The following is a 25,298-nucleotide window of genomic DNA, read 5'->3' as shown; positions in this document are numbered from 1 at the left end:
TACTGCATCACAAAAAATGAAAGAAAACCACAGCTAATTGTTAAAATAAATAAAAATCTAGCCATCTCAGCTTCTGTACCACAAAAACCAAAATCCCACACTCTTCCGCCTAGCTAGCACCTCCATTTAGCTGGCCCCTCAGAAATATGCTTGCTCTTCATGGAGTTTCTTGTGATATGTACATTTCTTCACCAAGAACTGGACTAACCATTAACTCATTTAACAGAGGTGACTAAAGTAATTTTCAACTGGGGCAAGAGCTCAAGGATTTTTTTTTTTACTTCACATCTATAAATAAAAAATGTCTCTCTCTTGCAAATTGCAGTAATCACTTTACAAGGGAGGTTTTGCTTTTAGAAACATTTTTAAGGTCTTTAATTAATAAGACAAAGAAATGTAGTGTTCAGGCTGAATTTAATGCCCAAACTAGACATGTATACAATATACACCAACATTCTACCTATCATTAGAGCATTTGGCATATATGGCAAATAGAACAATGAGCGATGATCTTGAGACCCTTAAATACTATGGTATAATGGAGTATATTCAGGACAGTTTTTCACTCATCTTGCTTTTTAAGAGTTTAAAATCCAACACGTAGTGATATTTTAATGCAGCTGTTGTAGCTTAAAATTTGTTTACAAAGAAGTCTCTGCCTGCCATCTGGCAAAGTGATAGCTGAGATTATTTAGGACATGAGCATTTATTACTCCAGAAGCTAAAGCACTGGATAGGTTAATAATTTTTAAGGATCAATTTTGTATTTTAAATGCTTCTGAAGTGCAGATATACGCTGAAAAACGCATGTGGTAAAAATGGTGCTCTCTTACTCAACGAACTGCCCTCGTGTATTCACAAAAAAATCTGATTACTTTAGTGACAAAATGTAAGTTTTACTGTCAGCCAAGCGGAACCAAAAGAGCTGTGGTAGAGAGTGAAACAGATTATTTTCTGACTCTTGCATCATAAACCGAATTTTTAATTAAGTTTCACTGTCAGGGCCACCTGTGCAGTCATGTTCAAATGATGCCTGCAGTTACAACCTGGATGAGCATAAAAAGGTCTATGACATGTCTACATTGAAGTATGAAACAGTCATACTATTACAGTTGCAAACATGCTAACCATCTAATAAATATAGTTACAAATATTTATAATATAAGCAGGATCTTGACAAACTCATGTTTCAGCACCCACTTCTGAAAGAACACAGAAATTGTACATTAAGGATAGTTACTATATATCTGCATCTTTAGGTAAAAGATTTATGAATATTCTGAACAAGTATCTTTAAAAAAGGTTTTTAAATCTGAAAAATAACTAATGTAATTTACAATCTCCTGCCTTAATTTTAAAAAAAATATTACAAAAGTAAATGCCTGTTAGAATCTTATGGATATCATATATATTTACAACCTTCATACAACCCTGAAGTTTTTTGTTAGAAAACTGATAGCTCTCATTGAGCTGAATGCGTCATAGTTCAAGCATAGGAGACTATTCATAAAACAGATAAAGCCTCTTGAACAGCACCTGATAATTACCAGATTTAATATGATAGCAACATGTTCCTGAGATACTAAGAGTATGTCTACAGTGCAACATAAACGCAGAATTTGAAGTCAGTCTCAAGTCTACCTCCACTTTCTTTCTGTCTAGACACAAATCACACTAACCCAAGGCACAGACCCAGAGTCCTCAGGCTACATGTGTTTATATAATATATATGATATGATGAGCATGATCAACAAGGAGGGAAACGATCTTTGATCTTTGGTTTCCTTTTTATTTAGAACTAAGCTAAGCTAACATTGTTTTCTTGCTGCCTGCCACATTCAGGCATACTGCATTATGTTTAGAACTTTACAGGTACCATGAGTGATTCCAGCCCCAAATTTAAAATGAAAAAAGGTGAGGTTTCTTTTTTGCCTTTTTTTGTTTTTTTTAAGTCTTTGTTAGATATGAATTTTTTCAAAAGTAAAAAGGGAGTATTTTACAAATTTGCTATACAAATACATCATTTATCATAGGCTGCAGCATCAATATCAATGAAAAGCTTTACCACACAGCAATAAAAGTAATATGCTTAAAACCAAAAGAGATTTACAGTTTTTACACACACACACACACACACACACACACACACTTTTTGTTATAAAAAGATATTGTACCATTTATTTTTATTGCTACAATTGAGACTGTTCAGCACACTTACCATACTTTCAATGACATTACCACAAATATGCTAGCGCTACCCTTTAATCATAAAAAAAATCAAATTCATCCTTGGTGGAACTCCATTGTCCTTAATGTAGTTATAATCAGAGATGAGTTTGACCTTAGGTGTCAATGACAGACTAAGTTTGTGGTAGAAAACGTAACAGTCTGTATTTGTCAGCCCTAATTAGCCTACGATTCAGCAAGATACTGAAGCAAGTACCTAAATTCAAGCATGTTAATAGTCCTACTGACTTTAACTAGATAACATGCATGCTTTAATTAGGCACGTAATGAAGTACATCACTTAAGTGTGGCTTTAATACATAGACCTTTATAGAATACCTTATTAATTTATTCTACAAATTAATTTTGGAGGATTGCATTTCCAAACATTGGCTGAGAAACTGAATGTGATTTTCTGCAGTGACTGCTAAGTAATGGTCAGCATAACATGATGATTTTTTTTAAAAAGAGATTTGCTTACAGCTATACCAAACAGCCACCATATTAAACAGTTAACTACAGGTCAAGTAAAACCATGCTTGATATCAGTTTTGATCTCAGTTTTTTTCTAGCACAGTTCAGACCACAGCATGGATAGGACCTTCAGTAAGTAGATCAGCTTACACCCGAAAGCAGGAGTTCATCATCCCCATTACTTTCATTTACATAGCTTTGAATATTACCAGCTTAAAATTATCCAGACTGTTTGTTTCTTTTTCACTTTCCTAAGTATATTCATAGTATGTGTCTTCATGTGCCCAAGTACTTGGCTACATCCTACTTACCTCCATATACATAAAACATAAGCACTAAACATGTAATACCTAGAAAATACATGGCTTATGTTAGTATTATTTTACTTCAAGCTGGATAAGATATAGATGTGAAATTTTCTTAGCTCTCTTTTCAGAGAAACTTTGCTATCTTTTCCAAAATGAAATTTGTATTTGGGGAAAATTTACATTGAGTCAAAACCTGATCCCTGTAAGGGCCAAATCACAAGAGTTTTGCTATTAATTTAAAAGGGATTTGGCCCTAAAACAATATATTGATAAAGCAATAATTTGTTTTTTTTTCCTGCTGCAGTAAAGGCCTAGTGTGACCAAAATTCTTCATGAATGAACTCTGACGTCTGTAAGAGCACAAAAGTAAATATGAAACAGATCTTACCACAATAAGGAAGGTCCTCTTTTTGTGTAACCATCTAAGTCCATGCTGCACCTTAATTATAAACAATGGGCTACATGGAGGAAAAGTCAGTATCTAGACAACCAGAGCTTAAAACAGCAGAATGGCATTCCTTTGTTTACAGTCTCAAGGGAGAACAACAGAACTTCTCACTCTACCAAAACACTGAGAATGTGATTTTAAAAACCTAAACTAGTGCTGTTTACTGCATTCCACTTATAACTCTTGATGTTATTCACCTAAAGGCTACACTGACATTTAGAAGAGGACTTACTGTCTGAATTTAGAAAAAAAGAAAAGATTACAAGAGTAACTTTCCATAATCTTTTTGAACTCTAGAACTCTCAAACATGAAGCTGCCATTTTCTCTTTCTGTCATAGGGTGACCAGACAGCAAGTGTAAAAAATCAGGACAGGGATTGGGGGGTAATAGGAGCCTATATAAGAAAGGCCCAGAAATCAGGACTGTCTCTATAAAATTGGGACATCTGGACACCCTCTTCTGTCATGAGATTCTGGTTCACTGAGAGGAGAACAGGAAAGAATGGAAGTGAGAGCGTTCTGGAAGACCTGCCTGACAATCAACAGTGTCTTATTTATCTTAAATTGTTCATAAAATTAGCCATACTGGATCAGATAATTAGCCTTAAGTTGGTACCCTGCTTCTGGAACGTAAGCAAAACACAACCAAGTTGTACTCTCAAAACAATATTTGCTTGGCCAATTGTGCAGTACTATAAAAGTTGCTGGGGAAGAGGGGAATGTCCTTAAAAACACTGGAGTGATTCTGATTATATTCTTTAAGTGTGTGTAAGAAGGGAGGGGAAAGTGAACAATCCTGAAATGGTACAGTAGTACTTATACATCAATGAGACTTAGTGATGAGTTACAACTCTGGCTTAACATTGAGGTCTTAGGGCTTTTGGACATGCTGAAAGCAGCAGCAACATTGAACAGATTTGAAGCCACATGGCCTAAAAGATGAATTTGGGAGGATATGTGTAAGATTTGAAGAGATACATGGAAGAAATCAGTGTGAAGATATCAGAGAAACACAAAGCATTTCCCTTTCTTTTCTTCGCTGTAGATATGCTTTTTATAGTTGGAGAGGGAAAATGCCATGACCATCTCTTTAGAAATTTATCTGCAGCATCAAAGCTATGCAGAGAGATTAACATTCATGAGGAACTGTTAATCTCTCCTACATATATTGGACAAACCCAGACTCAGGGGATCTCCTCTTGATAAATTCGTTCCTCTTACCTCGGTTATCTTTTTCCATGCAGCTTTAATTAAAAAAAAGTGCAGTTGCACTATATTTTTTTCTAAAGGCCAAGAACAGACTAAAGAGTATTCCAAATTAAATTTAATGCAGGACTGATAAAGTAATATCAAGGTTTGCATTTTAATTGCACAGAAGATAGGACATTCCAAGTTAAAATTCTCACAGCAGCTGTTGCCTCTTTGCATGTAGCAGGGAATGTGGGGTTAAGATAGGTCTGGGGAGGGGGAAGGAGAGGGAGATAGGAAAAGAGTGGGACAGAGATTTTGGGGTGGGAAGACAGGAGCAGAAGGGTTTCTAACCATTAAAGCACATTCTCCTCAAGAACCCTGGAACTGAATCCAGGATTCATGAGTCTCTGCATTGTTTCCTAGTGGGTTTCACAATTATTTGATGATAACAAAGTGTGTGTCTAATCCCCCCTTAAATGCCTGATTCATATAGAGGACAACCACCTACAACTGCTACTAGTTCCCTTAGCTCAAGTGTCAGACATCTGTGATGTCTTATCTAAAGGTTCAAAGCCTGCTCATGACCCACGCTGGAAGTTAACATGGTTCCACATGATGGAATTTCTGTTGGATTTGTTTGTTTTTACTTAAACTTAGGAAATTACCTTAAGAACATGAAGGTTGCAAAGTCAAGCACTCAAAAGTTAGGAAATGCCAAATCTAAGGTTGCCTATGTAACCTTAATTTGACCCCTATGAATCAGTAGTAGAGAGATTGTTTTAACTCTGTATTTGGCACGTGTACGATTGCTTCTGGAATATTGTGTCTAGTTCTGGTGTCCACAATTCAAGAAGGATGTTGATAAATTAGAAAGCGTTCACAAAAAGAGCCACAAGAATGATTAAAGGATTAGACAATATGCCTTACAGTGACAGACTCGAAGAGCTCAATCTCTTTAGTTTATCAAGGAGAAGGAGTGATTTGATTACAGTCTGCAAGTACCTAGGTAGTGAACAAATTTTTCATATTGGACTCTTCAATCTAGCAGAGGAAGCTAGAACATGATCCAATTGCTAGAAGTTAAAGCTAGACAAATTCAGACTGGAAATAAGGTGTAAATTTATTTAACAGTGAGGATGATAAATCACTGGACCAATTAACCCAGATTTTTGGTGGATTCTCCATCACTGGCCATTTTTAAACCAAGAATGGATGTTTTCCTAAAAGATATGCTCTAGGAATTTTTTCAGGGAAATCCTATGGTCATTCTACACAAGTGGTGAGCTTAGATGATCACAATAGGCCCTACTGGACTTAGAATATATTATTAATCTACATGATCAACTACTATTTTTTCAGCCTGACACAAATGTCTGACACATGTATTTTCAGCCAGAACACTTGAAAATTTGGGAAAGTTTTAGCCAACTGAAAACAGGGTCTCAATGGATAGTTTGACAATCGTAATAATAGGCAGCATAGCAGTGCTGCCTATAATTCTATCTGCCTTCCACCTCCACAGCTTTTAGGATTTTTTTTTTTAAGTCATCCAGGACATATTTATTCCTTGTATTCTTTCTGAATTTTACATCTTGTTTACAAAGATGAAAATGAAAATGAGAAAGTTAAGCTACTCTCTTCACCAATAGCCAGGATTTTAAAGTAAATACTGCACCCTTCAATAGGGGGCCAATAGCGCCTTTCATTGACATCCAAAGGCTGTTATGCTCCTGCCACTTTCTGTGTAGACAATCATATTACATAAACATCTCTCACAATCAACTATCACAGTCATCTGAAAACCCTGGGTACACTTAAAAGTTCCACATAGGAGTGCTGGGTGCCAAAATTGCAGAGCTAATTTGTTTTTCTGAAATTTGTGTACTAACTTCAGATAGCTATTAGTGCACCTGTTCATCTGTCTTGCCAAACAGTAGGATTCTAGTGATTTGGGGAGGACGGAGAGAATCATCACAGCAAGGTAGTTCCTCTAATAGCCATCATGAATCACTTCTGTAATGTTTTAGATAATCAACAGTATTATCTTTATGTACAGTTGCTAAGAAGTTATGATTTCTTTTTTAGCTTAAAAAATGACTAAAAGCAAAAGTTTAACATGAGAGTAATAGATTATACAGCAGCAGAGAATCCTGTGGCACCTTATAGACTAACAGACGTTTTGGAGCATGAGCTTTCGTGCGTCTGACACATGCGTCTGACAAAGTGGGTATTCACCCACGAAAGCTCATGCTCCAAAACGTCTGTTAGACTATAAGGTGCCACAGGATTCTCTGCTGCTTTTACAGATCCAGACTAACACGGCTACCCCTCTGATAATAGATTATACAGGTTTCTGTCTGGAATAAATGCCTCAAAAACTTCAATGATTACCATTACTGGTGTATAACTATCTAGTAAATTTCATTAGCATTTTTATTAACAGGATTATAATTTTATTTTTACCTAAAGGCAAAATTAGAACCAGACAGAAGAGACTGAAGAGCCCGTTGGTAAGAGGGGTGGACTGCAGCATCTTCTAGGATTATTCTCAATTATTTTGTCCCATTTCATTTTATTCTCTCCTGCACTTGCTTTCAAATAGAGATGGGAGAGTCTCCTCATTGCTGGGGGAGGATTTATTTTCTTAGTGCACTGAATTTTCAAAAACTGTCCAAGGAATAATTCCCTAGAATCTTCTATATTTGAGATATTAATGATCTACATATTGTGACAAAGTTCCTCCTCTACCTTGGTGGGTCCTGCGCTTATTGGCGGATTTGTTCACCTCAGTGATCTTCCCCTCTTGTGGAACCCACAGTCTGGATCAGCTCCTCCTGTGTCTGATCAGGAGTTGGGAGTTTGTGGACCCGGCGCCCTCTACTCGGGTTCCAGCCCAGGGGCCTGTGTGTCGAGCTGTCTATAGTGCCTCCTTACAGCTGCTTGACAGCTAACTCCCTGGGCTACTTCCTCACACCTTTCTTTATCTCCCACAGGACCTTCCTCCTGGTGTCTGATAACGGTCTTCCTCCTCTATCCTCCAGCAGTAATGCTCTCACCTCTAGCTCCTTGCCTTCTTCTTCCTCCAGCTCCTCACCCGCTTTCTTCTCCTCTGGCTCCTCCCTGCATGACTGGAGTGAGCTCTTTTTTAACCAGTGCCCTTATTAGCCTGCCTTGATTGGCTGCAGGTGTTCCATTAAAGTAGCTATCTCCACTGCTTCTGAGAAGATCTTAATGGCTCAGTTGCCTTATTAACCTGGAGCAACTGCCATTTGGTTACCAGGGTACTAGGGATTTGTTTAGCCTGGGGCTAACATACCTGTTTCTCAGTACTTTACCGTAGCCATCTGGCCTTGCCCCATCACAATATTTAGAATATTGTCTAAGCATCAGCTCTTCTCCTCCCAATAAACGCTCACTTGGGTTATTGCAGCAAACCTCCCTCAGTGAGGAAAGAAACAAGAGAATTATAACCAGAATGGACTATTTCAGCATAACTCACTCCCAGTGGAAATTTCTCTTCCCTTTTAGCCAGTGGTTCTCAATACTTTTTTTTAGAATGGGGTCACATACTCAAGGAGGAAATGGAGGGTCAGAACAACCCCTGGACTTGTTTGCAACATCCTGCTCCACCTCAAGTTAATAAAATGACAGGCTATTTCCCTAATTGTACTAGTGCCCTAATTGAAACATCTGGGTTTAAAGAAACCCTCTCTACAAAACATTCTGTAATTTGTTAGACTAGTCTTTCAGATGTTGTTGTTTGTTTTTTCTTTTGTCCACTTGACCAAAGAAAGAGGAGAGAGGACTTGAAGAATAGTTAAATCTTATCTGAACTTATCAAGCAGCAATTTGGAGAATCATTGGTATTCCATCACTCTTGAAGCAGTATGTGCTGTGCCTCTCAAGATAAGAACACTGCAGCTAATTCAAAGTCAGCATGTTATTAAATTCCAATTTATTCCTATGTGCACAACAATTTTTAGAACTGAATGGTGTGATTGTGGGGCCTGAAGATCTGATATTGTCTCAGTTTCATTTTCTCTACAACATTGTATTAGCCTTAAAATTTGCAAAGATACTAACCACCTATCCAATACTGAGCATCACCCTGCCTAGATGCCCATAGCAGTACTCCAAATCCTCAAGAATTTGTCTAAAGACAGTGAATTTCAAACCCCAAAAGACAAGTCTAAATGCTCTGCACATGATAGAATGTTCTCAAATCATCATTTCTGAGGCAACACAGACACCTTGAGAAATTCCTTATGAATTCTAATTAAGGCATATACGATCAACATTTGTAGACTATGTCTTAAAATTTAGTACCAAAGGGATTCATTTATGAGAAACCAAAATACACTGAGTGTAGGAATCACTTAGCTTTTTAGATCAGCTCTTTCCAGAAATCAACATTTACTGTTGTTAACAATCTGCCTCAACCAATTTTACTGACTGAGGCACATTTTCAGTTTCCAAAAATAATCTAAACTGTATCAAATACAAGTTTGTATCAAATACAAATAAAGGAGTCATTCACCAAACTCCCTCCAAATGACAGTAGTAAAATCCAATCAAGCCACTTGTTGAAATTTCACTTGGTGGATCTTACCCCAGAGGAGACTTTTCCTGGGATAGAATCATAGAAGACTAGGGTTGGAAGGGACCTCAAAACGTCATCTAGTACAACTCCCTGCTCAAAGCAGGACCAATCCCCAGACAGATATTTACCCCAGTTCCCTAAATGGCCCCCTCAAGGATTGAACTCACAACCCTAGGTTTAGCAGGCCAGTGCTCAAACCACTGAGCTATCCCTCCCCCACTGTAACTTACTTTCAGCTTGTGTGGGCAAATATAGGGCTAAGAAAAGAAGGGAGATTAACATTTCTGGAGACAATATATCTACAATATGTCTACAGAGCAAGTACAGAACAAGCTGTAGCGATGCAGCATTCCCCAGACTGTCCTACTAACATGCCTTAACCTTTACCTGAAGAGACCTCTTTCTTGAGGGACAGATCAGTGTCTATATCCATTCAAAGTCTCTGTGCTAAAGTGGTCAAGAAGGGGACCAATTAGCATCAAATGTGATGGTGATTCTTCTGAAATGGAGTCTTGTCTATAGGGAACAGGATTGAGACCAAACTCATTTAACGAAAAACAACCTACAATTGCCAGGTGATAACTTTATAAAAATATTCATGTTTTCCCAGTAATTTTAATATAGGAATCCTAATGGTTAAAGAGGCTTAACGTTCTTAAATCTCTTTACTCTTTATTCAAGTAATATAGATATGTTGCACTCTTTCAGAAATATAATAAAAGTCTAATTACACCATTTGGGAAATATTGGTAACTGGGAATTTGTCATAGGAGAAGATGACAAAAAGAAGAGTTGGCAATTGAGGATTTACTGTATTTGAGGTTGTAGGGGCGGTGGGAAGGGAAGTGGAAGTCATGGGAGCCACTGGAAGAGTTAAACAGTTGGTTAACAGGAGGTCAGATTCAGACAAAAACTCCATTGGGGAGAATATACATTTCTGTGTCATATATTCATCCAAAGTACCTCATGACAGCTTCTTAGATTAAAAGTACTCATCCTCAGTACTCTAAGGATTCAATAAATATATTTTCTTTTAAATTATAATTAAAATAAAAATATTTCTCCTATTACCTTCAATTTCAGCACTAAAATAGGCAAGGAAAGTGCACATTTTCCCAAATATTATAATAAAACTGAAGCAATATTACTTAAAAAAATCATTTACTTCTGTAACCAGCACAACCGCAAATTTTTGTGGAATATCAGAATTTTTTTATTATTCATTTACACAATAATTATGACAACTTCACAGGATAAGAACATAAGAACAGCCATATTAGGTCAGACCAAAGGTCCATCTAGCCCAGTATCCTGTCTTCCTACAGTGGCCAATGCCAGGTGCCCCAGAGGGAATGAACAGAACAGGTAATCATCAAGTGATCCATCCCGTGTCGCTCATTCTCAGCTTCTGGGAGACAGAGGCTAGGGACATCATCCTGGCTAATAGCTTTTTATGGACCTATCCTCCATTGATTTATCTGATTCTTTGAACCCTGTCATAGCCTTGATCTGCACAACATCCTGTAGCAAAAAGTTCCACAGATCAGCTACGTGTTGTGTGAAGAAATACTTCCTTTTGTTTTAAACCTGCTGCCTATTAATTTCATTTGGTGACCCCTAGTTCTTGTGTTATAAGAAGCAGTAAATAATATTTCCTTATTTACTTTCTCCACAGCAGTCATGATTTTATAGACCTCTATCATATCCCCCCTTAGTCATCGCTCTTCCAAGCTGAGAAGTCCCAATCTTATTAATCTCGCCTCATATGCCAGCTGTTCCATATCTCCAAAAATTTTTGTTGCTCTTTTCTGAACCTTTTCATGGAATACATTTTTCATAATCAAAAACTAATTATATAAAAGTGCTGAAATTTAAGTCAGTTGCTGGGACAGTTGTTTTTATAGGAGAAAAGTAAAGTCTGAGGCCTGTTTATGAAAAGCTCAGGAAAAAGGTATGATGCTTTCTAAATAAAAAAAATTACTTTGAGTGGACTGTAGAAAATGCTGCATGTGCATGCATCCCCCACTGCCTCTGCACCCATCCCATCCCAAATGGGGAGCATAATGTGGGAGGAAGAAGGACTTGTGGATCCAGCAAGTTGCAAACCCACTGACCTGATATTAATACTCAGATGCCACTGTGTGGCGGGGTACACAGAAATCCCCTGTGCAGTACAGCACTCTGGCACGTAGGGAAAGCAGATTGCCACACAGGCTCCCTGCATCCCATCCCCCAATGCAGCAGAGTGGAACCAAACTAGTTGTGCTGTGGCCCATCCACCCTGCTGAACGGGGACAGAGGTTTACCACTAACACAACAGTGATCAGTGAATTACTATATTTTTATTGTAATATAGAAATACAATTTTATCTGTAGAATAAACACAAGCCAATGACAAAAACTTGCATCTCTTTCTATAAAACGCAATCAGTTTTCTTCCAGCTGCAACTGTTCTGAAACTGAGCCCTTCAATCAAAACTTGTGTTACTGCAACCTCAAGATTCAAACACTGCAAAAAATGCAACCATTACAATTTACAGGGCTATTCTATGGTTCTATAAGATGTTAAAAATGAACTGGTTACCTTAGATCTCTGCCAAAGGCTTTGAAAAAGTATTTTAAAGTAATGCATGTAAAAGGTGATAAAAATAATTTTTTTTGGCCCACAAAATCCACCATGTGGGAAAACTAGTAGGTTTCATAATTTATTTATGTACTTTCATAACTGTCATTGGAGAAGGAAAAGCCAACTATGGCATCAAAAGAGGGAGAGAGGAAGAGTCATAATTTGCATCAGATAGAAGACTCCTATATATGCACAGCCGCACAGTTTTCCTGTAGCTTAACATACTTAATTGTAATGATTTGTGTCTCTTCTGTTCTTACCAGAGTGTAGCTTCCTCTAAAAATTGACTGCTGAAGTTGCACTGTGGGGTTTCATGTATGTTTCCCAAGGAATTCTGTTTCAGATTAACACAGGGTTGTTGGGAAGTTGTTTGTTTGTTTGTTTGTTTTTGCTTTAGTAAAAAGATCTTTGAATTAGCAACTCTGCAAGGGCTTTGACAGCCAAGTAGCATATCTTTTGGTTTTGACATTTGCAATTATAAAAACTCTGCAATTAGAACTTAAATAATTGCCTTGATGTATGAGCCATATCAGAATCTAGCTCACTGTTCCGCAGTTGTGTTGGCTCTGCATGAATAAAAAATAATAAAAGTTTAACTGTTGTCATTGATGTTCAACCTTCTATGGACTATGTCTTCCTATGTGCTTGTATGCTGCCTAACACAAATCAGTACAGCCCTGTGTGGATTGTATCCGCATCCAATCTGCAAACATGGTCCGTGGATATAAAACAACTATCCGCAGATTTAAGGGGCTCTACAAATCAGTCCCTGTTCCTAGCTGGGGCCCTTCAGCAGACAATATAAACAAACAACATCAATGTCATAATTAGATGTAACCCAACACAAGGTATGTTGCTTAAGAAGGTGCAGAATTTTTAAGAATTTAAGAAGTATTGCATGCCAGTGTCACTTTTCTTCCCATAAACACTTTTAAAAGTACATAAGTATTTTCCTATGCACTAGGGAACCTTCCATCATATATGGAGAAAAGGCCAGTAACAAATTATAGCAGTAAACTATCATTGTCTATGCCCACCACTGTGGTCAGCAACTTCTGACTGAAGAATTCCTCAGGCCTTTTTCTAGAGGAATCAATACTATTTGTTAGTAGAAATAGTAGTATTTCAGAGTGATTACTGCTGAGATGGGAGTTTGTCCTCCACAAGCTGAGCAGCATTCTGCCTCCACACAGTACACTCAAACTTGGAAGGAAAGCAAAGGGACAATGACAGACCTTCAGTGTTACCTATTTGTCTTTCCAGGTCTGCTGCTTCATCTGGTGTTGCACGTGGGAGGACTCCAGGATCACTGAAACTAGTACGCAGCAGGGTCCCCATCACGAAAAAGAACAGAATCCCACCTACTGCAGGAATAGCAGGTGTAATCTTCTCTGACAAATATGGACAACTACAAGGGAGGGGGGAAAAGAAATAATTGTTAAACTACTAATGTCAAATAGTGCAGTACATGTTCTCAGAAACTATTAAGTCACTTGCTATTAAAGATCTATGTAGGTTAAGATTTTACATTCTGTTACAGGGGTAGGCAACCTATGGGCCGTGTGCCGAAGGCAGCATGCGAGCTGATTTTCAGTGGCACTCACACTGCCCAGGTCCTGGCCACCGGTCCGGGGTGGCTCTGCATTTTAATTTAAATTTAAATGAAGCTTCTTAAACATTTTACAAACCTTATTTACTTTACATACAACAATAGTTTAATTACATATTATAGACTTACAGAAAGAGACCTTCTAAAAACATTAAAATGTATGACTGGCATGTGAAACCTTAAACTAGAGTGAATAAATGAAGACTTGTAACACCACTTCTGAAAGATTGCCGACCCCTGTTCTATTAAGTCTACATTGCTTTGCAGTGGAATGCTACTTTTAATAAAGCTGAAAGGTGGCTTTAAAAAGCCACACCTATCGCTATCCCCTAGTACTGGTTTAATATAATAAGGATTCAAAGAGCATAACAACCACCGCATTGTTAAGTAATATTTCCTTATTACACATAAAACAATGGGAAAAATTTTAAAAGTGAGGAGGTAACACATAGTAGAAAATTCAATGAATTCTATAAAATGAATTATACTCCACTGTTAGAGGAAATGCAAAAGGACGTACATAAATGGCACATGCTTCCTTTATCCCCCTTGGGAGGTATCAGCGTTATGAAAATAGAATGTGGTGCCTCAAGCTTTTGTTTCTCTCTCATCCCATTCTTTGTAATTTATTCTGTAAGCTTGTTTATTTGCTTTAAAAAGAAAAGGAGTGCAACAACAGTGCAACGCACATGGAAATGAACAACCAAGGTGGTCCAGGGCAATGACAGCTCTTTTTCAGAACAGTAGAGAGTTTATTGTTACCAGACTTAAAAAATGATTACTGGGCTGCAAGGCTATAAGCACACAGATTTTTTTTTTTTAATTATTCCACTCAGAAAAATCATCATAGATGGAAGCACTGGAACCTAATTTAACTCACAGTCATGGTTGTAAGTGAAAAGAGAGCAATTATCATCAGTTGTACTTAGACACTGTAGAGCATAAAACTCTGGCTAATCTCAGAACACTAGGTATTGATGGATCATCCTGGTATATAAATGGATTTAAACAATCCAAGCAGTCTGTTATAGAACAGGGAAAGTCAAAATCCCAGCCCATTTGATGTATTTATATTCACAATCTAAGCTTTAGTTTAAACCAACAATAAACTGAAAAGCAAATTTCTAGCCCAGGTCATGGCTGACAATATAACCTTCCAGATCTGAACCAAGTGTAACCAACATTGCCTTCCCTAGTCTGCAGATGATCAGAAACAATGACTAAGGGTAGGTCTACAATGCAATTGGGATGTGCAGTGTAGGCCTACAAGAACTAGCTTTGATTGAGCTAGCTTGCTAAAAATAGTAGAATATCCACAGTATCATGGGCTTGCCAGCTAGCTTGATCAAAGTTAACTTGTACATGCCTGCATGTGCTGCAACCGTCCCCCTCTCTCCATTAACCTCACTGGGATACTAACTGCCAGGCTAAACAATGACAACATAAAATATTTCCATGGCTGATCACTTTAGCAGAGGGAATGGAGAAACAGTAGAAATAACAACTGAAAGTTCAGTTACTGTATAAAGACCATATTTCACCGTGTGCAAAGCTCAGGATGAGAGTTCAGATGTGGATGGACAACAATATGTAGTCCTAAATTTTTACTCTAGCCCATGGCACATAATTCTATTAACAATGGAATATGGCCCTTTGACACACAGAATTTGACACCGTTGTAACAGTAGAATGTTGGGGAAGGAAAGTTAAAGTACCAACAAAAAAAATGACTTGGTTGAAAGAATAGTCCTAAAAGAGCCAATACAATTTAAAGAACTGCAGATGTACTTCATAAAGTTTAAGAAATCAGTTCTTAACTTTTGTAATATATCAGAAAAGCCAGTCAAAACCAACAACCTACAAGTATCTTTTATGCAAATCTGAAACTATTATAGTGATCAAAATATATCTTGTGCATGCAGAATTATTAAAAATCAACCCACTGCATTCGATTCTGAAACAACAGTGCAAGTTGGCTCTAAGGATACATTTTGAAGTGAATTATTGGGAACATGAGACCTTACTAATACAATAATCAATATTAAATAAAGCACCATACATTATTTTTGGTTGCATTATTCATATCAGACTCCAAAGAAACAGGAACTGTAAGTCTGTAGATCACATAAGTGCTGAAAGGTAACTTGAGATATAACTGTGGAACAGTAAAAAGCTATAAAAATTTTGGACAAATGCCAAAGTAGCACTGCTGACAATATTTAGATACAGACTTCATCTAGAATCACCACTCATTCTAGGAATTATACTTTAAGCATCCATTTTTAATGGTCACCATAACCATAAAATATGTAAAAGCAGCAGAGAATCCTGTGGCACCTTATAGACTAACAGACGTTTTGGAGCATGAGCTTTCGTGGGTGAATACCCACTTCGTCAGACGCAGGTAGTGGAAATTTCCTGGGGCAGGTATATATATGCTAGCAAGCAAGCTAGAGATAACGAGGTTAGTTCAATCAGGGAGGATGAGGCCCTGTTCTAGCAGTTGAGGTGTGAAAACCAAGGGAGGAGAAACTGGTTTTGTAGTTGGCAAGCCATTCACAGTCTTTGTTTAATCCTGAGCTGATGGTGTCAAATTTGCAGATGAACTGAAGCTCAGCAGTTTCTCTTTGAAGTCTGGTCCTGAAGTTTTTTTGCTGCAGGATGGCCACCTTAAGGTCTGCTATAGTGTGGCCAGGGAGGTTGAAGTGCTCTCCTACAGGTTTTTGTATATTGCCATTCCTAATATCTGATTTGTGTCCATTTATCCTTTTCCGTAGTGACTGTCCAGTTTGGCCGATGTACATAGCAGAGGGGCATTGCTGGCATATGATGGCGTATATTACATTGGTGGACGTGCAAGTGAATGAACCGGTGATGGTGTGGCTGATCTGGTTAGGTCCTGTGATGGTGTCGCTGGTGTAGATATCTGGGCAGAGTTGGCATCGAGGTTTGTTGCATGGATTGGTTCCTGAGCTAGAGCTACTATGATGCGGTGCGCAGTTGCTGGTGAGAATACGTTTCAGGTAGGTAGGTTGTCTGCGGGCGAGGATTGGCCTGCCACCCAAGGCCTGTGAAAGCGTGGGATCATTGTCCAGGATGGGTTGTAGATTCCTGATGATGCGTTGGAGGGGTTTTAGCTGGAAATATGTAATCATTTGTTATGTGCTAAGAGTAGCATTCCATGATATTGAGGGAAAAAAAATCCAACTTCCCACATCAAAAGATTAAAAGACCAAGGAGGCAATACACTCTTCGACAAATGAGAAAATTAACAAAAATATTAGAATCTCTTGATAAATATCTAGCTGAAACACAATCACAAACACAATCTCTGAAGAAAATCAGACCTATCAAAATTTGAAGATACTGTTTCACTCCTTACAAGGTATTTGCACTGTAAAAAAGATGTATTGAAAAATACTATTTCTTTTACCTCATACAAGTACTGTAATGCAATCTCTATCGTGAAAGCGCAACTTGCAAAAGTAGAATTTTTTTTTAAACTTGGAAGAAATTAATTTGTTAATACTTGAAAGACACTTTGAAGATCCAAAGCACTACAAAAATGCTACTTAGTAATAACACGGAACCTGGAACCAACTGCTCTGATGTTCTATTAAAGGGATACCATCAATTTAAAACAATCATTTATACCTGAGAATCTGATCCCTATTAGATCAATTAACATGACTTCCTGTATCAGACAAGTCATAGAATTTCACCCATTTATCCCTGTACTGAGCTCAATAACATGAGTCTGACTACAGCATATCTTCCAGGAAGCCCAAGTAATTCCTCAAAATTACTGTAAATGAATTAGAAAAACAGTATTTCCCCACCCCCCACTGTGTTTACTGTCTCCACTTGACAGAACTTGGTGGAGTCAGTTTCACTCAGTTGCACTTCCTGTCTCATTTTGTAGCTGTGCCAGATAGATTGCAGGAAGTTGTCCTGTTTGGGAGACCATATTGTATTAAGTGCATGTATGGTTTATACATCATTGCAGGCCAGGGATTGTGTGCACTCCACAGGATTAACACAGCAGCTCCAGGAAGTGAAAATAGTAAGGGACGATTAAGGCAAATTATTCAGATAACACCTCCACAGAGGACCAAGTCCTGGGAAAGCTCACATTCTGGTTCAAACTGAATTCTCCAGAGACCAGAAAAACACTCAATCTTAAACTTACTTTGGGACTTTGTTCTGATTCCTGAAGACTAAAAACTGACATCAACTTGTAACCAGGAGGAAACCCAATTGTGGAGTTTGAAGGACTGACATTGTCACTTGAGTGTGATGACTGGTAAGCTTTTTAGCATGCATGTAGGTTCTCTTGTTTTATATGCTCTCTCTGAAATTTTTTCACCTTCAGAATAAATGTGTTTGCTTAGAAGGAGATCTCTGGTAACTTGTAACTGCTGGCAATATACTATTCATAGCCCTTGAAAAGCCAAGCATAGGAAATGCCTTTTAGACAGACAGGCTTGCTCAGAACAGCACAGTGTAGATCAGGGAGCTGTGTAGCCTCAAAACCGCCAGTCAGAAGGCAGTGAGACACTGATCTCCACCCAAGAGAGGTGATAGCTGGAAGCCAGAAATGTTTTAGTGGGTGCCCCTGTAGGATCATGGAAGGAAAAATACAGGTGCAGTTACCTTGAAATTGTGACATTAGCATGATGATAATCACAAATCGCACACTGCTTTAGAGGAAGAGCTCTTATATATACTCTGCCCTAGGTTCTGTAAGAGAGTGTTCACTAACAGAAGTAGCAGAGCTGACCCTGAAGAAACAGCAGGCAGACACAGGCACAGAGAGGAAGAAAATAAAAGACCTAAGTTTGTCTAGTATGATTATTCTCAGCCTACCCAGGTGACAGTTTTAAACAGCAAAAGAGCAGGAAAAAAATCCCCACACAAACAAAAACGTTGTACTTTTTTTATACAAAGGAATTTTTTAAAGCCATTCTAGGACACAATTTCAATGAGGTTTCATAAAAGAATTATATATTTGAAATCTATTGTTTTTTAAAAATTCAAAGCTGATAATGACCCTTTACATGCATTTGTGCTGCTATGTAAAGCTCAATATACATTAAAAACAGTTTAGTTGTTTTTAGAACTGGTCAAATACTACCAAACATTTCCCCAGTTGTTCAAATTTTTGAATCCACTTGCTTTAGCTTCACTTGCATTCCCTGGTGTGTTCACTTTCCTCAGACAATTTGGCTAGAGCTGTACTAGTAAGTGATTTTTTATATTTTTGGTAGTTGTGGAAAAAAATTGGTTTCCAGTCAACCTGAAACCAAGTTTTTTTGAACGTTCAGTGAATTAAAAAGTCAGAAAAGTTTCATTTTGAGTCAAATTCCTTTAATTCAACCTAAAATTTACAATTTTGGGCATTTTACCCAATTTTAAAAATAAAAGCAAAGGGAATTTGCAAATGAGGGGCTTGATCACAAAACAGGGAAGAAAGGCAATGTTGGCAGTATGCATTTTCCCCCTTCTCGCCCCCACTCAATAGCCCAGTGATTAGGGCATTCACCTGGGATGTTGGAGGGAGACCAAGGTTTGAATCCTCCACTCTTTACTTGACCCCAGGTCTCCCACCTCCCAGGTGAGTGCCCTAACCACTTGGCACAACCACCATTACCATTTTGTGAATGATGCTTAAGTCCTCTTATGAGTGTAGCCCAAAAAATTATGTTTAGTTTGAAAACGTCAAAATGGCTCATTTCAACATTTCCCCCCCAAATTTTTTTGACCAAAACAATTCATCTAAATCAACATGAATTCACTAAATGTTTCAGACAACCCAAATCCACATTTTTGGTGAAAAAGTTTCAACCAAAAAATTTCACCAAGCTCCAATACTGGTAAATATGTTTCTTCACAGGGATAAGTTTGTGTTCACAGACACATTTTTAAAGCAAATATTGGAGACTATTCCCTGAAAGCAAACTTTGAGCTTTTAAAGCAAAATATTCCCTCCAAAATGGTAGTGGCAGTTCTTCCTTTAAAAAAAAAAAAAAAAAAGTAATTTATGACACTGACAACATGGGAACCCAATGAAAGAGACAAATACATCTCCATCCTACAGTAGCTCTATTAAATAAGAAGCATTAAAAAAAAAATTAAATTCATTTCCCTATAACAGCTATTCAATGACCTATGGGAAGTGAGCTGGTGGCCTCAGCCCATCTTCAGACATCACAAAACAACTGTCACTAATTGACAGCTTGGTGACAGAACAAAGATTAATGTACCATACTTGGAAGTATCATTGACAGACTCCACTCAACACTCTTACAGTTACATTAGCTGTCTTCAGTTACAGATCCAAACTATGGTGCAATCTCTGAATCTCCCCAAACAAAAGAATCCAAAGATTAAGGGCAGAGTGCAATTTTACAGCTATATTTTTCCATAAAATACTCTGCTTTTCTCAGATCATTTTTAGAAGCTGTGTTTGAAGGTTAACATGAGTGTGGGAGGACTGGTCTGTCATTGCTGGATAAAAATAGAACACACTGGTGCTGGAGAGATAATTATCAAGCACTGTCCTCTGAACTAAGTATGCCTAAGGAACGATAAAACATCTCTTCTTAACACCCAAAAACCCTTTTAATTGTATAATCATACTTGGACAAGGGGACTGAGTTTTGCAGAAAAGTAAGGACATGTAAGAAGAGCAGTGAAGAGAGCACAGCAAGAACCCTACAGGCTTTGAGCTCTTTACTAGAAAAGGGATGAAGAAAGAAGCAGATTGCAAACCTTCAGCAGAAAGATCAAGGTATTTCTGAACAGACCTCACTGACAGTTGTTGTTATGGTCTGGTAGGGAGATGCAGCAAATGACAAATGCAATATTGACTCTGCTGGCTTAGCTGTGCAGCTATAAAACACATTAATAGAAAAATACAGCCACTTCCTACAGACAAAACAACAAAGCAAGGCTTTCGTACCTCTGAGCGACTGGAGGAATCTGATTTTGATCTCCATCTGACAATTAGAAGGTGGAGAATTAAAAAATACACCCATAACTGATGTATGACACAGAAATCAGAGGTGCAGCCTCATATGGACTCTTTTTTTTTTTTTAAACTCAAAAGAATACTCTGACCTACATACATGGTATCACCTGAAGTAGAATACTTTCTTACTCGCTTTTCATTCTTAAATTTCTGTTACATGAGGGGAAAAAAGATATATTGTACAAAAGACAGTAATAGTTTAATAAATAGAGAGAAATTTAAACAATGATAAAAATTATGAATTGTTCTCTTTGATCTATATTACCAATCAGACTTATCTTTAGTTCCATAGATACAGGTTAAATAGCTGCAACAGCTATAAGTACAAAGTGTTGTCTAATGGTAAGAGATGGAGACAAACTCCTGTGTTTCACTTCTAGCTGTCACTGCTTCACTGTCTGAATGAGATATAGGAGTACTTGTGGCACCTTAGGCCTGGTCTACACTACGAGTTTATCTCAAAATTTAGCAGCGTTAAGCCGAATTAACCCTGCACCCATCCACACAACGAAGCCCTTTACTTCGATATAAAGGGCTATTGATATCGATATCTGTACTCCTCCCCGACGAGGAGCGTAGCACTGAAATCGGTATTGCCATTTCAAATTAGGGTTAGCGTGGCCGCAATTTGACGGTCTTGGCCTCCGGGAGCTATCCCACTGTGCTGTCCAGAGCAGTCACAATGGTGCAATCTGAACTCAGATGCAGTGGTCAGGTAGACAGGAAAAGCCCCATGAACTTTTGAATTTCATTTCCTGTTTGCCCTGCGTGGAAAGCACAGGTGACCACGCAGAGCTCATCAGCACAGGTAACCATGCAGTCCGAGAATCGAAAAAGAGCACTAGCATGGACCGTATGGGAGATACTGGATTTGATGGCTATATGGGGAGAAGTTTCCATGCTAGCAGAACTATGCTCCAAACAATGAAATGTCAAAACATTTGAAAAAATCTCCAAGGGCATGATGGAGAGAGACCACAACAGGGACTCACTACAGTGCCGCGTGAAAGTTAAGGAGCTCAGACAAGCCTACCAGAAAACCAAAGAAGCAAATGGAAGGTCCAGGGCAGAGTCGCAGACATGCCGCTTCTACACTGAGCTGCATGCAATTCGGGGCGCGGGGGGACGCCACCACTACCCCACCCCTGACCGTGGATTCCGAGGAGGGAGTAATCTCAGCCATGCCTGAGGATTCTGCGGATGGGGAAATGAGACGCCGACAACCTTGTGGAGAGCATACGCACTCCGTTATCCCAACAGCCAGGATCTTTTTCTCAGCCTGCTGAAGTTACCCTCCCAAGGCAGTATCCCAGACCATGAAGCCATGGAAGGAGACTCTGTGAAGTGTTACCCTTGTTAATATAACAAACATGGTTTAAAAGCAAGCTTTTTTTATGATTTAATTGCCTGAGGCACTTGGGTTGCCAGCTACAGTTAGTGGCAAAAGTCTGTTAACACTGTCGGGATTGGAGCGGAAATCCTCGAGAGACATCTCCATGAAGCTCTCCTGGAGGTACTCCAAAAGCCTTTTCAGAAGGTTTCTGGGCAGGGCAGCCTTATTCAGTCCTCCATGGTAAGACACTTGACCACGCCATGCATGTAGCAAGTAATCGGGTATCACTGCATGACAAAGCCTGGCAGCATATGGTCCCAGTGTTTGCTGGCATTCAAGTAATATCCATTCTTTCTCTCACTATGTTATCCTCAGGAGAGTGATATCGTCCATGGTAACCTGGTTGAAATACGGGAATTTAATTAAGGGGACCGAGGTGGCCATTCCTACTGGGCTGTTTGCCTGTGGCTTAAAAGAAATCCTTCTCTGCAGTTAGCCAAGCTGGGGGGTGGAAGGGGGAGGAAGACTGGCACTGAGCTTTTTTGTGTTTGGCTAGCAGGGATCTTCCCTGATACCAGCCACGCAGTGGAGGGAGGGGTAAAGCGATCATCTCAGAGAATTGGATTGGGGGGGGGGGGTTAGTTTGGTTTCTGCTGCTGCACGTTAACAGGAAAGTCGCAGCACTCAAGGGGCTTTGGTTGGTATGTGGCAAAGGAGGGCGGTGGTTTTATGAAGGCTGCAGAAGCCTAAAGACAATGGCTTACCATGGCCGCATGCAAGCTGAATTCTGTTGCCCGGACCTGCATTGTGATCTCTAACACCAAAGCCGCAGGCACTCAATATTAAGATGCAAAATGGGACCTTGTACTGAAATCACATGTGCTATGTAGGTGAATAGTGTTGTTCACCATGAAAGAGAGTATAAGCATTGTTCTGTAAAATGTAACTTCTTAAAAACTTCTCTTTCTTTTCTCTCCTCCCTCCCGCAGCTGCAAATTTTTCAAGCCTCCCTCCTCTGTCCCGAAGGCTATCTCAGATAATGCAGCGGAAAAAAAGGACATGAGATGAAATGTTCTCTGAAAGCATGGAACCGACCCGCAATGAAAGAGCTCATCTGAATCAGTGGAAGGACATGGTATCAAAGTACAGGAAAGATGCCAGTGACCGTGAGGACAGGAGGGACGCTCGAGATGAGAGGTTGCGGCAGGAAGATCAGCGATAGCGGGATGCAACGCTGCGGCTGCTGTGTGATCAAACTGACATGCTCCTGCCTCTAGAGGAGCTTCAGGAATGGCAGCAGGATCACAGAGTGCCACTGCAGCCCCTGTATAACCACCCTCCCACCTCCCCAAGTTCCATAGCCTCTTCACCCAGACATGTAAGAACGCAGGGGAGGAGGCTCCATGCACCCGCCCACTCCACCCCAGTGGACAGCCCAAGCAAAAGGCTGTCATTATTTCGAACTTCTGAAGTGGCTTTTCTCTTCCTTCCTATCCTCCTCCCAAACCCCACCCGGGCTACCTTCTCAGTTCTCTCCCTCTTTTTATAATCAGTTAATAAAGAATAGATGCTTTTTAAACGATAGTGACTTTATTTCCTTAGAAAGCAAGCTGTGATCGAAGGGGGAGGGTGGGTTGCTTACAGGGAATGAGTCAATCAAGGGGGCTGGTTTTCATCAGGGAGAAACAAACAGAACTTTCACACCATAGCCTGGCCAGTCATGAAACTGGTTTTCAAAGCTTCTCTGATGCACAGCGCTTCCTGGTGTGCTCTCCCAATCGCCCTGGTGTCTAGCTGCACGTAATCAGCAGCCAGGTGATTTGCCTCAGCCTCCCACCCCACCATAAACATCTCCCCCTTACTCTCACAGAGACTGTGGAGCACACAGCAAGCAGCAATAACAAAGGGGATATTGGTTTGGCTGAGGTCTGAGCGAGTCAGTAACATGCGCCAGCGTCCCTTTAAATATCCAAATACACATTCTACCACCATTCTCACTTGCTCAGCCTGTAGCTGAACAGCTCCTGACTACTGTCCAGGCTGCCTGTGTATGGCTTCACGAGCCATGGCATTAAGGGGTAGGCTGGGTCACCCAGGATAACTATAGGCATTTCAACATCCCCAACTGTTATTTTCTGGTCTGGGAAGTAAATCTCTTGCTGCAGCTGTTTAAACAGATTAGTGTTCCTGAAGACACGAGCATCATGAATCTTGCCTGGCCATCCCACGTTGGTGTTGGTGAAAAGTCCCTTGTGATCCACCAGTGCTTGCAGCACCACTGAAAAGTACCCCTTGCGGTTTATGTACTGGCTATTCTGGTGCTCCAGTGCCAAGATAGGTATATGGGTTCCATCTATCGCCCCACCACAGTTAGAAAATCCCATTGCAGCAAAGCCATCCACTATGACCTGTCAAGTATCAGAGGGGTAGCCGTGTTAGTCTGGATCTGACGAAGTGGGTATTCACTCACGAAAGCTCATGCTCCAAAACATCTGTTAGTCTATAAGGTGCCACAGGATTCTCTGCTGCTTCCACTATGACCTGCACATTTACCAGAGCCACTACCTTTGGTAGCAGCAGCTCAGTGATTGCTTTGGCTATGTGCAACACAGCAACCTGCACAGTAGATTTGCCCACTCCAAACTGATTCCCGACTGACCGGTAGCTGTCTGGCGTTGCAAGCTTCCAGAGGGCTATAGCCACTCGATTGTGAACTGTGAGGGCTGCTCTCATCTTGGTATTCTGGCACTTCAGAGCAGGGGAAAGCAAGTCACATAGTTCCAAGAAAGTGCCCTTATGCATGCAAAAGTTTCACAGCCACTAGGAATCGTCCCACATCTGCAACACTATGCAGTCCCACCAGTCTGTGCTTCTTTCCTGGGCGTTCCACAGCTAGAGCCCGCCCCATTAACAGCATGATCTCCAAAGAGCCAGGGCCCGCAGTTTGAGAGAATTCTGTGTCCATCTCCTCACCACTCTTGTCGCCGCGCTGCCGTAGCCGCCGCCTCCTCCTCGCCTGGTTTTGCAGGTCCTGGTTCAGCATAAACTGCACAAGAATGCACAATATGTTTACAATGTTCTTGACTGCTGTCTTGACCTGAGCAGGCTCCATGCTTGCCGTGGTATGGTGTCTGCATAGTTCACCCAGGAAAAAAGGTGCAAAACGGTTGTCTGCTGTTGCTTTCACAGAAAGAGGGGTGAGGCTGTACCCAGAACCACCTGCGACAATTTTTTGCCCCATCAGGCATTGGGATCTCAACCCAGAATTCCAATGGGCAGGGGAGACTGTGGAAACTATGGGATAGCTACCCATAGTGCAACACTCCGGAAGTCGACACTAGCTTCGATACATCGATGCACACCACCAAATTAATGTGCTTAGTGTGGCCGCGTGCCCTCGACTTTATACAATCTGTTTCCAAAAATCGGTTTCTGTAAAATCGGAATAATCCC

General features: G+C 39.8%; 1 protein-coding gene across 5 annotated transcripts in view; it reads right to left on the bottom strand.

Moving 5' to 3' along the window:
• ZDHHC14 (zDHHC palmitoyltransferase 14) overlaps positions 1-25,298 on the bottom strand; it is a 164,471-nt gene that overhangs the window by 62,790 nt on the left and 76,383 nt on the right. For 3 of the 5 annotated variants that reach the window (XM_032778355.2, XM_032778351.2, XM_032778353.2), the window contains exon 2: positions 13,109-13,281. In XM_032778355.2, the coding sequence (XP_032634246.1) occupies positions 13,109-13,281 (173 nt within the window). The remainder of the gene's footprint in view (positions 1-13,108; positions 13,282-25,298) is intronic. The other 2 variants (XM_032778352.2, XM_032778354.2) reach the window with 1 other exon arrangement.

This window comes from Chelonoidis abingdonii, chromosome 3 (genome assembly GCF_003597395.2).
Source record: "Chelonoidis abingdonii isolate Lonesome George chromosome 3, CheloAbing_2.0, whole genome shotgun sequence".
In the NCBI taxonomy this organism is placed as follows: domain Eukaryota; kingdom Metazoa; phylum Chordata; order Testudines; family Testudinidae; genus Chelonoidis; species Chelonoidis abingdonii.
Note: the sequence above shows the minus strand (reverse complement) of the source record. Positions and strands in the feature narration are given on the sequence as shown.